The 12,845-nt window shown below is 37.6% G+C and overlaps 1 protein-coding gene across 2 annotated transcripts in view; it reads left to right on the top strand.

The window, feature by feature from the left end:
* Positions 1-12,845, top strand: part of LOC117925843 (copper-transporting ATPase PAA1, chloroplastic) — a 64,531-nt gene that overhangs the window by 48,022 nt on the left and 3,664 nt on the right. For both annotated transcript variants that reach the window (XM_034844952.1, XM_034844951.1), the window contains exons 13-14: positions 8,081-8,178; positions 10,118-10,358. In XM_034844952.1, the coding sequence (XP_034700843.1) occupies positions 8,081-8,178; positions 10,118-10,358 (339 nt within the window). The remainder of the gene's footprint in view (positions 1-8,080; positions 8,179-10,117; positions 10,359-12,845) is intronic.

Genomic DNA, 12,845 nt, shown 5'->3' with positions numbered 1-12,845 from the left:
ACAACTGCAGTGTTGCTTAATGTCTAAATCATTTGAAGCAGCCAAAGTACTTTAGATCTCCCTGCAGAATAAGCTAGGTTGTCTGAAACAATGTTGTGCCACAGTGCATTGCTGCTTTAGATTATATCTTTTTTTTAATGCTAATTTATTTAAGAAATTCATTTTTATTTTAAAGAAATTCAAGAAAATAATTTCTCAACAGCTGGGAACTTGCATTTTTTTGTGGATAACACTAATAAATAGTTTTGAGTCATTGTAATTGATTTTGGGCAGTTCTACAAGGGGAGAAACTTAGCCATTTTTGTGATGGTGATGGTAATCTTTTAGCTGCTTTTCAACCACATTGTGTTGTCATTGTGTTTACTATCCCTATTTTTAGGGGATCTTCCCAATTTCCTTTTATTCTCTCTCCAGTTTTCTTTAGTCTAACTATTACTAGGCTGACTCATGCTTTGCATATGGACTTTCTTATGTTATAAAAGTATACAATATTAGACAAATAGTATCAATATTTATGTTTGAAATATTAATTCTGCACTACAGATTCTAAAAACTATATGCAGGTTAATATTTTGTTGTATCAAACAATTTGATAGCTTTTGTGTCTATCTTACACAATACTATGAAGTGATTCAAGCATATTAATATCTAAAAAAAAGTTGGAAGATAATATTGGGTCATGCGATTGCCGATTAGCTATTTGCTTTAGAAAGTACTTCAGTTTTCCTAAGTGAAAATCTTTGACCAATTGGTTTTTGAGATATAGTGGTTTGATAAAATGTTAAGTATCTCAACTTTTGTTTTCACCTTGATTAAATCTTTCCTTGTTCTTATTTTTATGTAAAATCTAAATGCCTAACCATCATTAAAGTTTTGTTCAAGTTTTTAACATTTGTTAAGGCTTTAGCCTAAGTTGGCTTATATACATAGTTGGCCTTGTATCTAACAAAAACTTCAGCTTTTAGGTTAAATTGGTAGCTTAATGTGGAATTAAAGCCTTAGCTTAGGGAGCTCATGAATTTGAGTATCACCAATGTTTATTTCCCCTATTTATTGAGCCCATGTAAAGGCTCAAAGAAGGCTCCCTGTGAGCAGGTGTTAGGGGCCCAAGTTGGCTTGAAATCTATTTTTGGCCCTTCACCAAATAACTTGAACTTTTGGTTTAATCTAGTAGCTTAACAATATCCTTCAAGGAGTTGAGAAAATCCAAAAAGGTTTCTCCTGGCCACTTTAGGCAAGTGTATATCATCCATTTGGTTGGTTAAATTTAGGTATATAGATTGAAGTGAGAGGGGAATTTGGTCTAAAGGTATCCTTACAAGGAATAGAGCTCCCACTAAAAAGTGGTCATGGTGTTTTACCTCCACTTCTCCAATTGGTCTCCAAGATGTAAAGTCCATCTTTTAGCTTACCATGCCCAATCGTCTTCCCCAAATGATCTTGAAAATAACAACCTGATTGAGCCATGGAACATGAACCTGAATTTGACGAGGGGTTTGCATTAGAATCCTCGAATTGGTTCAACAATCGTTTTAGCTTCTCAATATCAGATTTGTTGAATCCCAACTATGCTGATTTTTCTTCAACAATAGCTGCGTGATTGTCTTGTCCCAATCTAGTAGGCTGATTTCTTCCTTTGTTGCCAATTTGTTTCAGGTTTTGAGGCTTTCCATGTAGCTTCCAACACATGACTCTTGTGTGTCTTGGTTTGTTGCAATAGTCACACCACATTTTATCCTTGTCCATTGGTTTCTTGTTGTCACTTGCATTTTGATTTTGTTTGGTTACTGCTAGAGCAGAATTTTCTGTTGTAAGACTTCCACAATTTTCAGTTTTGTTGCCCATCAATTCTTTTCGACTTTCCTCCCTACGAATGTGTGAAAAAGCTTCATCAAGATCAGGAAAAAGGTCTTTTCCTAGTATTCTTTCACATGCTTTGATCAAATTCAGGATTAAGTCCCAACAAAAATTGAAAGACTCGTTCCATTTCCATCATGTCCTTCATCTTCTTTGAATCAGCAGTAGATTCCATCTCCATGTTTTGGTACAGATCTAACTCCATCAATAACCCTTCGAGAGAGTTATAGTATTCCGTGACACTTGAAATCCCTTGCATGGTATTCCTAATCTGTCGCTTGATCTGAAAAACTTGGGCAGTGAAACCAACCTTTGAATAAGTCTTATTAACAGCCTCCCAAATGTCTTTAGTCGTGGGAAGAAGTAGATGTCTTACTGATCGCAGGTTGCATGGAGTGTAGTAGCCAAGACATTACCATTGAGTTTTCTACCTCCCAAATCTCATACTTAGGATCACTTTCAAGTAGTGGTCTTGCTGTCCTAATAATGTATTTGAATTTCCCTTTGCTTCTCAGAGAAATTTTTACAGATTGGGACCACTCCATAAAGTTCCTTCCATTTAGTTTTGATGTGGTGATTTGAAGGGTAGGATTTTCAGGGTGTATGGATGCTTGGGCGCTGAAAGAAGCTACTGCAGAAGTGGTGTTGGTGGGCTTAGGTGCTTTAAACATGGTTGAAGGAGAATATGATAGTAGGAACTGAATGAGAAGGAGATTTTCTTAGGTGGTGACAAAAAAATAAAAAATAAATAACAGCAATGAAGGCTATGAATTGAGAAATAAGTGGAAAGGATAATGACAATGAAGGTTGTGAAGTAGGACACAGAATGGTGGCAATTAACTCCACCTAAACAAAACAACAATGAAGGCTACGTGTAAACCCAAGAGCCTAAATGGCTTTGATACCATGTAGACTTGTGAAAGAGTGATAAAAAAACTGATTTGTTACCTATAAAAAAATATTTCAAGATATATAGAATACACTAGTTGACTTATAGAGCTCTAAACAAGGAAAAAAATCCTAACATCCTATACATGGCAGAACACATCAATGGGAATAATATAGCTGTAAATATACAACTAATTTATAGAAAAAATGTCTATTTCAACTAATTATTGCCTATTTTAACATTGCCTTGGCCATTGAAATTTTCAATCAATTCATGCATGCACCAAATGAAGTACATATGAATGCAATGGTGAGAAATTTTAGATATCTCAAAGGAGCACTTAGGAAAAGATTTCTATTTTCAAAAAACAGCAACCCAAAGGTAGAGGCATAAACTGATGCTAATTGGGTAGGCTGTATTAATTAAAAACAATTTATTTATAGGTACTGTACATTTGTTAAAGGCAATTTGGTGACACAGAGAAGCAAAAAACAATCAGTTGTGACAAGATTTAGTATAAAAGTTGGATTTATATCAATGACCTTAGGAATTTGTGAACTCCTATGGTTAAAATCTCTTCTAAAGGAACTAAAGACTACGAATGTCAGTTCATGGGGGGACTAATGCAATGGATAGCAAATCACGGATCCGAGCACTTTGCGTCTTGTTATCATTTACATAGGGTATTGGAGTGCAATTGATAATCTATAGTGGGATGTTGAATTAACTTTAAAATTGAATTCTAAGAGAGCTAGTTGTCACGGGCCTAGAGTTCCAATGCAACGCCACAACCTGTGTTGTGACCCCGTGGGCAAGAATCAAAGGGGCTCAACCTGCACGTCGTGCATTTCAATGCCATTATGCTGACTAGTTTCATTCTGCCATGGACTCATTAAGGGAACAACTCTAGCTCCCGACCAATTTGTGTAGGAGATGGCCAAGCTCCTCTTCATTGTCAGATCCTTGACTAGTGACAAGCTTCTCAAACTTAACCGGGTCGGCTTGCTTGAACTCTAAAGAAACATCCAACATTACATACACAGTCTTTCCTTGGAGCAATTTCCATTACATTTACCTCAAACCAATCAACATACTAATCTTGATCAGCTCCTTCCCTACGGTCATAGACACCAAACAAACAATCCATGACGCTCCCCAACTCAATCTCTTGCACGCCCTCATGTAAGGCTTTATGTCTTCACCAAATGATGCCTTCGAATGCTGCTGCTCCCCACGAGCCATTAATCACCAGAGGTTCGTTGCTAAAACCCACTGGGCGGCTGGGCCAAAGGGGACGTCCATGCCTCGGACACGACATCCATTCGTCGTGTTAACCCGGTAACACCCCAGAAGTGTGCACCCAAACACTAACTTCCACCCCTAGTAGGCGACACTCGTGTGCACTACTAGAACAGCCAGCAACACCTCGTGATCTAGAGGCACCCATACTCTCTCACGGGTCCTCATAAGTGTAGCTTCGATTCATGCCACAGGGCCTACCTTTGCACTGTCGCCACGTTAGGCTTCATAGGCTACTTGTATTGCCATCGGGAGACATAACTCGTCGGCCATAGACTGTTAGAAGGGAACACCACCATGCTTGACCTCCTGCCTTGCTCTGATACCACTTTTCACGGCCTAGAGTTCCAACACAATGGCACGACCCATGCAGCGACCCCATGGGCAAGAATCAAAGGGGCCCAGCTTGCATGCTATGCATTTCAATGCCACTATGCTGATTAGTTTCATCCTACGATGGACTCATTAGGGGAATGGCTCCAGCTCTCGACCAGTTTGTGTAGGAGATGGCCGAGCTCCTCTTCATTGCCAAGTCCTTGACTAGTGACAAGCTCCCCAAATTTAACCGGGTCGGCCTACCTGAACTCTGAATAAGCATCCAACGTCACATACACAGCCTATCCCTAGAGCAATTCCCATTACATTCAGCTCAAACCAATCAACATACTAATCTTAATCAGCACCTCTGCTATGCTCACATACACCAAACAAACAATCTGTGACACAATACTGTCTTATGACTCTCAGTGGTCCTCATTTGAGTTCAAATACCTTGTTGACACAATTTATGAGAGTTAGATCGACTTTTGGTTCACTTATGTGTATAAGGGCGTTTTGGTTAGTACACAAGGTTGCACCAGGGTTAGTGAACAACATCTCTGAATTGGGCTAATTGATTAATTGGATGGTCTTGTGGGGTTAATTCATTAATTAGGACCCAATTTGAACTAGATTAGGTGACCTAAGCCCATATGGCCTCCAATCAATTAAGCCTAGTTAAGAACCCTATAAATACTCCCTAGAGGCTAGGGTTTCCACTTTTGTCTTCCACCATCCAGAGAGAAGAGAGTCCTAGCCTCTAGCCTCCCAAACTACCCATCATTTGTGTACCAAAGAATGAGGTTCAGTCATTGAATGAAAGATTGTGGGTTTATGAGACTTCCGAGGACATCGATTTAATTCTTCAACACTTGAAATTTAGTTTGTGTGGATAAGAAGAAGGGAGGCTTAGGAATTTGCAGTATAGCGACCCTAAATAAAGCCTTGCTTGGTAAGTGGAATTGGAGATTTGCAAAAGAAAGGGAGCCTCTTTGGAAACAAGTCATCATCGGGAAGTTTGAAGTAGAAGGAGGGTGATGTTCAAGAGGAATGAGGGGAGTTTATGGTGTGGGGGTGTGGAAAGCCATTAGAAATGATTGAGAAGGCATAAGGTGTAGATCTCGCTTTATGGTAGGGAATGGGAAAGGGGTTAAGTTTTGGAAAGACTTGTAGTGTGAGGACCAATCCTTGAAAGAAGCTTTCCTTAACTTATTTCTTTTGGCTGTAAATAAAGACGATTAAGTGTTAGAAGCTTGAGAGGAAGGTGGGGATTTAGGTTGTTGGAATCCCTGCTTTTCAAGACACCTAAATGACTGAGAGATGGATGAAGTGGAGTCTTTGTTCAGCAAACTACAACCCTTGGCAGTGAGAAGAGGAGTGGAGGACATTTTGAGTTGGAGAGAAAGAATGGAAAATTTTCAATTAGGTCCCTCTATTGCTCCCACACGAGGGTCTCTAAAGTTCCTTTTCCATGGGATATGATTTGGAGGTCTTGGGCTGCAGTGAGGGTATTATGGAAGGAAAGAAATGGAAGAGCTTTCAACAACGTTGAGCAGTCTGACCAATCGATTAAGTCTTTATTTATGTATACTTTTGTGAATTAAGTTAGGGTTTATATAGAAGATCATACTGTATCTATGATTGATTTATAGATTGGTTGCTTTTAAAGTAAGGGGAAGTTGTCTCTTTACTATTTCGATTTTTGGGGCATTATTTGTATACTTCGTGTTTATTGCTTTTGCCACTTTTAAGCGTTTCTAATGCAAGTTTTTTTACCTAAAAAAAAAATAATAAGGTTTGGGAACACCCAAACCTATAGATTAGTATTTTAACCCCAAAGATCAATTTTAAAAAAAATTGGTATTACTTCTATTGCATAGATCTAAGATGCGAACAAAATTAACTACACTCCATTGCCCTATGTAAATAACAACGAGATACTAAGTGCTCGGTCTGTGACTTGTTATCCATTGCATTCAATTCCCCCATAACTAGTGTCCATAGTTTAACGAGGTGAAAACTATCAGCCTCTCAAAACTACCTCTACTATCATTGAGTTACAAATTCTCCTATTATGTGATCATCTGACATATCTTAGCTCACAAAGAAATTATGTCAAATTCCACTTAAGGAACCATTATGGCCATAGTTTACATGAACACACCTCCTTAAGAATCACGCAAGAGCACATTTTGTTTCAATCCTATGAGATATTATGGTGCCTCTATTGAGAATACCTAGTGCTACCAGCTTCCATTAATAGTGACCTAATCCATAAGGAAATATATAATCATTTTAGGACATCACCTATATGTCAAAGCCATTTCTAATTTTGACACAAGCTCGATATTCTCCCAAGGTTGAAAAACAACACAATGAAGCAATTTGGTGAAGTCATGACTACTTGATTACCTTATGTTATGTCTTATTGTAAGTCCTATCCAATATGTAACTATATACACTAGTGCACTCACCATGAGAAACCGATCCCAATGGCCAAGACCAACCCTCCCTCTAATTAGGAGGTAGTGCACTATAACCTTTAGTGGGTTACCCAAGCCCATAACCGATTGTGAATTAATCATATACTTGCAAGGAATCCATGATTTGGATCTTTCATGCAACTTCTAAATGCACCCAAATCACAAACAAGGCAAGAGATGTGGGCGAAAATGTTCACAAAGTATAATGCATGGAATAAGGGTAGATAAAAGTGAAATAGAAACTTTATTAATAGATAATAAGTTTCAAAGTTTATTACATTATGTCATGCTTTTAAGGGTTTTATCCTAGCACTGGTTGCATCGAGTTCCAAAACCAAGACATTATCATTGAAACATCCTCATCCCATGCAGCAACTTTGGGACTTTTGGGCTTGGTACCAGTCTAAATGAATGGCTTAGCTTCCCCTTTCCTTTAAGGAATGACTGAGTTGATGACAAACCAAATAATTCCAGCCAACAAGTCTGAATGACGCTTGAAGATCTTGGTATGCACCGATAGAAGAGTGGGTTACTGTTTGATCAAAATTTTGGGTGGAGGGAGATAGATAGACATTAGTAGATATTTCAAACATATTGAGAAAGCGAATAAAAGTAGAGGAAGGGATTAGAAGTAAAGAGAACATGGGAGAACCAACAATGAAGGTTGTTTTTCTCTAGGTCGATTTCAGCAATGAAGGCTAAGAATCATTAAAACTTCAGCAAAGAAGACTGCTCTTGGTTATGACAACGAAAGTCAAAGAACAAAGAAGGAATTTTAACCAAAACCTTGCTTTGACACCATGTGAACAATCATAGAATTGTATTTCTTGTATTGATGGCAGAATTTACAATGAATATATATAGAGTTTACAGGGAAAACAATAAAGGAAAATAATCTTAGAATTCATTGAATGCAAACACCATTAATCAACTATACAAACGAGGAAAGAATCCCTAATTTATTGTCCTAATTTTATCACTGATTTACAACTCTAATCTACATCTTGTATAAGTTGTAAATTTCAATCAATCACAGTCAATCAAGCCATGAATCAATCATAATCAGTCAACACAATCCATGTTGCATTGAGATATTTATTTTGATGCCATAACTATATTTAGTGGCAAAATGGATTATGATTTTCCTGGATTGTGTAGTTCATCAGCTAGTCATTATCTTATGGTAATGATATCAAACATGCAGATATCTCACGCAGGAAATTATTTATTACAGGTAGTGGATGGAACATTCGTGGAAGAACCTGGGTCTGGTGCTGTAGCAACTGTTGAGAATAAAAAGGTTTCTGTTGGTACATTTGACTGGGTTCAAAGGTATTGTGGTATTGATCTCTTCATACTGGGCACATGGCTCATATATCACAAAATCTGATTACCCTAAATTGGAATTTGTATTTTAATGAAAAAATGTTTTACTTGTGTCATAAGTCTGTCTTGACACAGGGCTGAATGATTTTTATGAGGCTTATGGATTTCCTTGATGCATAGCAAGAATTATTAGCATTTTTAGATATATATATTTTAATTTTGGCTTTCCAAATTTTCTTTCTTTTCTGTTGACTAGGAAGCTTATATTAATTGTTTGGTGGCTTCAGTCCAAGCCTTCTTGGACATGAGAACATAATTCTAATCTGTATCAGGATATTGGAGTGCAAAGATCCAATGAAATAAAATGTCCAACATAATGAAGATCAGTTCATTTATCATTTTGCAAATGGCAAACTTGTCTGTTTTATACCAAGACATAATTCAGAGTTGGCATCATGCTGTTGGCACCAGTGCAGGGATTCTGGTTTATATATTTACTTTGAGGGCTAGTGTTAAATGTTAGTTTTGTTTATAATGCTTGCTAATGTGTTAGGTGACAATTTGGTTTATTCTATGGGAAATGGTAGGAGGGTTAGATTTTGGAAGGACAAGTGGTGTGGAGATGATCCTTTGTGTACCTCTTTTCCCTCCTTATTTGCTATATCCTTGGATAAGGAGGTTTGGGTGGCGGATGTGTGGAGCCATTCTGAAGGGGGAGTGTGGGCTCCTACGTTCTCTAGGCAGATTAATGATTGGGAAGTGTTCGATGTGGAGCGTCTTCTCTTAAGGTTGCAAGGGAGGAGGGTTTATAGTGATGTGGAAGATCAAGTATTTTGGACTAAGGCAAAGGACAGAAGATTTTCTGTTAAGTCTCTTTACAAGGCGTTGAAGCTGGAAAGACTAGGAGATTTTCCTGCAAGAGTTATTTGGAATTCTTTGGTGCCTCCGAGGGTGAGTTTTTTGCTTGGGAGGCTTCGTGGAAAAAGGCCTTAACCTTGGATCGTATTCAAAAAAGAGGGTTCTCCTTGGCTAATAGATGTTATTTGTGTCTGGTAGAGGAAGTGTCTATTGATCACATCCTCCTGCATTGTGGGTTGGCCAGAAGTTTATGGAGCTTACTTTTTTCCCTTTTTGGGGTTTCGTGGGTGCTACCCTTTTCGGTTAGAGAGGCATCATTGGGGTGGTTTGGGCCTTGTGTGGGAAAGGAAAGGAAGAAAGTGTGGTTTTCAGCTCCCTTGTGCCTTTTTTGGATTGTTTGGAAGAAAAGAAACAGTAGGGCGTTTGAAAATGAAGAGCATTCGATTCATGGGTGTAAATCGTTTTTCCTCTGTAATCTGTGAGCGTGGACTAGGGGTTTTTTTGGTTCTAGTCCCCCTTCTATTGTAAATTTTGTTGATTGGTTAGGCCCTGGTTAAGGGTTTTTTCTCTCTTTTGTATACCTCCTGTATACTCTGGGGTGCTTCCTTGAAGTGCCTCTTTTCTTTTAATATATTTCTCTTTATTCATCACAAAAAAAAAAAAAATGTTTGCTAATTTCATAATAATTAAGCTTTTGGGCTACTTGATAGTTTAACATGAATCCAGAATTTTTGTTCCTGGAAGTTTTGTCTCTGAGTTTCTCTCTGTTTATTCCCCCATTTGTTGAGCCTACATAGGAAGGAGGCTAGCATGAAGCTGATATGCATTGTTAGCCCATCCCTAATTAGCTTAATGTTTTTGCTTAGGTGTTTATTCAAAATTCTTACCTAGGCTGATATACAGTCCAAGATTCTTGCCTAGGTGTTTATCTAAAAGGACTCAGAAGTAGAATAAAGATTCCCCCATAATGGCCACAAGTTTCTTGTCTTCCTTATTTCCTAAAATGCATGACATATCTTACTTTTAGATTATGAGGATTTTCTTTCTTTTGTTCCTTTTTTTTTGGTCATATTTTCCCCTTCTCCAGGCATGGAGTTCAAGAGAATCCATTTCAAGAGGTGGATGAGCTTAAGAATCAGTCTGTTGTTTACGTGGGAGTAGATGGCACACTTGCTGGTCTTATTTATTTTGAGGACCAGATCAGGGACGATGCACGACATGTTGTTGAATCTTTGTCTAGACAAGGAATAAGTGTGTACATGTTGTCTGGTGACAAAAGAAATGCTGCTGAACATGTTGCATCAAGTGTTGGCATCCCGAAAGACAAGGTACGATTTCGATTAGTTTTATGTTTTAAAATCAACCTTTTAATGAACCCTTGGTATCAGTCATGATGGTTATGTGTGAAGCTCTATGTATATTACTAGAAATAATTGTAAGATTCTTGGAACAGAGTAGTACAAAATATAACTGCATGAACACAAAAGCACATAAATGAATGATCATTGCTAGGTTGGATTCTGGACCTACTCCAGATTAAAGCAATAGGTTTGAAAAAAGACACAAGATGAAATACCTACTGGTGTGGCTAATTATCTAATTTGCTGCCTTGAAGAATTCTTCAACTCTTCCAACACGAGTCATGTGCTGTAGAAAGTTGAGCCCACAACCTGTATTATGCAGCTTCACCAGTTTAGAGTCCATAAGACCTATTCTTGAATCTATGAGCAGCCATTTGATTCCACAAAAAAATTATGAAGCACTTGATTTTGCAATCTAGATAATTGAATCTGCAGGCAAACTGAATCCATGATTAATGGGAAATTGTCTGATGTCTCTACATTATCCACAGATTTTTTTGTATATCTAAGGAGTTTGAGAATACTTAATTGTCTTTAAAAAAATGTGTCGTCTCCTTAAGCATGGAGCAATTTTTACATTGTGAAAATAGTTGGTCTCTCTCACTAATTCTCTTTCAGATCTGACATTAACAGAGAGAAACTTGAACTAGAATAGAATTCTAGAGAAATCAGAACATCTGAAGGTTAAACCTACTAGGTTTGGCCACTTCAGTGGGGAAGATCCATACAGTAATTACTCGGTCAATCTGACCTAAGCTTTTGCTCAAGTAACTGAGCATAACATACATTAGTAGCACCTAAAATGTGTCTCTGGTTGATCCAAGCATAAGATTGATTACTTCAAGTTGAAGTGCCAGAAACTTGCTTGTTTTGCTCCAATTTGAATTCTAATCCTACTAAAACATTAATAGTTACGATTTGATTTATGCAGTTTACTTCCTAAGGTTTCCAAGCCACTTTCAATATCTAAATTGATTGGAAACCTTATGCTTGAAATATTAGTTTTGTGAAATCAGTGGTACAAGTCTTTAAAGTATTTTCATTACAAAATAGGTGATTGTGCTGTTGACTTTGATTTTATCATTGGGACAAGTGCCTTTGATGGAAGGCCCATCTGGGAATTAAGTCATTGGAAGAGTTTTCTGGAGGAATGGGAGCTTCCCTAACCCTTATGGCTTATATTTTGGTTGGAGTATATAGTCTAAAAGACAGGATGTAAACCAGTCAATAAGACCAGCTAATCATTGGCTAGAAGTGCCAACTCTACAGTCAAGAAGCACACTGGCACAACAGGTTATTGTGCTGCTGACTTAGATTTTAGCATTGGGACAAGGACCCTTGATGGAAGAGTTGTCTGGAGGAATGAGAGCTTCCCTAACCATTATGGCTTGTATTTTGGTTGGAGTATATAGTCTAAGACAGGATGTGTACCAGTCAATAAGACCAACTAATCATTGGTTAGAAGTGCCAACTCTACAGTCAAGAAGCACACTGGCATCATCACAAGATCTGCCAGAGAACTTGAAATTGAGGCTCCTTGTATTTTGGTTGGAGTATCATAGTCTAAGACAAGATCTTTACCAGTCAATAAGGCCAGCTGATAATTGGGATAGAAGTGCCAACTCTACAGTCTAGAAGCACATTAATATCAGAACAAGGTCTACAAGAGAACTTGAGATTAGGACTTCCTCAAATCTTGGCTATCATCATGAGTTTGTTGACTTCCAATTGCACACATCCACACTGCACCTCAAATTGAATACATAATCTGTCCAAGCAAAACTATATCCAATTTGGAATCTTTTGAATCTCTTGAGTCCATGGGCACAGCTCGAAACTACAAGAAATAAACAATAGCCTGGGGTTTTCTAGTTCTACCTGTTGATATCCTGAAGTACTAAGGGATGAAAATCCAAGTCTTACTTTTTTTCTCACAAACTTTCTCGTTCAAGATTTTCAACAATAGGTTGTCATAGACTTCACATAGTCCTTAAATGGACTTTCATGTATTTGATCTGGAGACTCAAGTTTCTCTGATTGTGTTTCTCTTTTTCTTATGTCCAATCTCGATCATCTTTATTTATAGAGGTGATAGAGAACAGTTGGATTAAACAGAATTGGATTAAAACAATCTCTATCATGAAAAAGCAAGGCTCTAGAAGTCTCAAGAACAGTTGGATTAAAATACATGTTCCAAACAATAAGCATGGCTTGATTGATTAAAGGTACTAGTTAGATTGATTGAGTACATACCCTTCAATTGATTGATTGAAGCTTTAAATTTTTGAAAACTTTAAAAGTTGAAGGGTACTTTGCATAGTCCCCTTCAATGAATTGAAGATTACTTGCAAAGTCCTTACATGAACTTTCATCCATTTGATTTGGAGATTCAAGTTTCTCTAATTGTTGTTTCACTTTCTCAACAGTGGTTAGATTGAAACACAAGTGTTTCAA

Source organism: Vitis riparia, chromosome 12, assembly GCF_004353265.1.
Source record: "Vitis riparia cultivar Riparia Gloire de Montpellier isolate 1030 chromosome 12, EGFV_Vit.rip_1.0, whole genome shotgun sequence".
In the NCBI taxonomy this organism is placed as follows: domain Eukaryota; kingdom Viridiplantae; phylum Streptophyta; class Magnoliopsida; order Vitales; family Vitaceae; genus Vitis; species Vitis riparia.
Note: the sequence above shows the minus strand (reverse complement) of the source record. Positions and strands in the feature narration are given on the sequence as shown.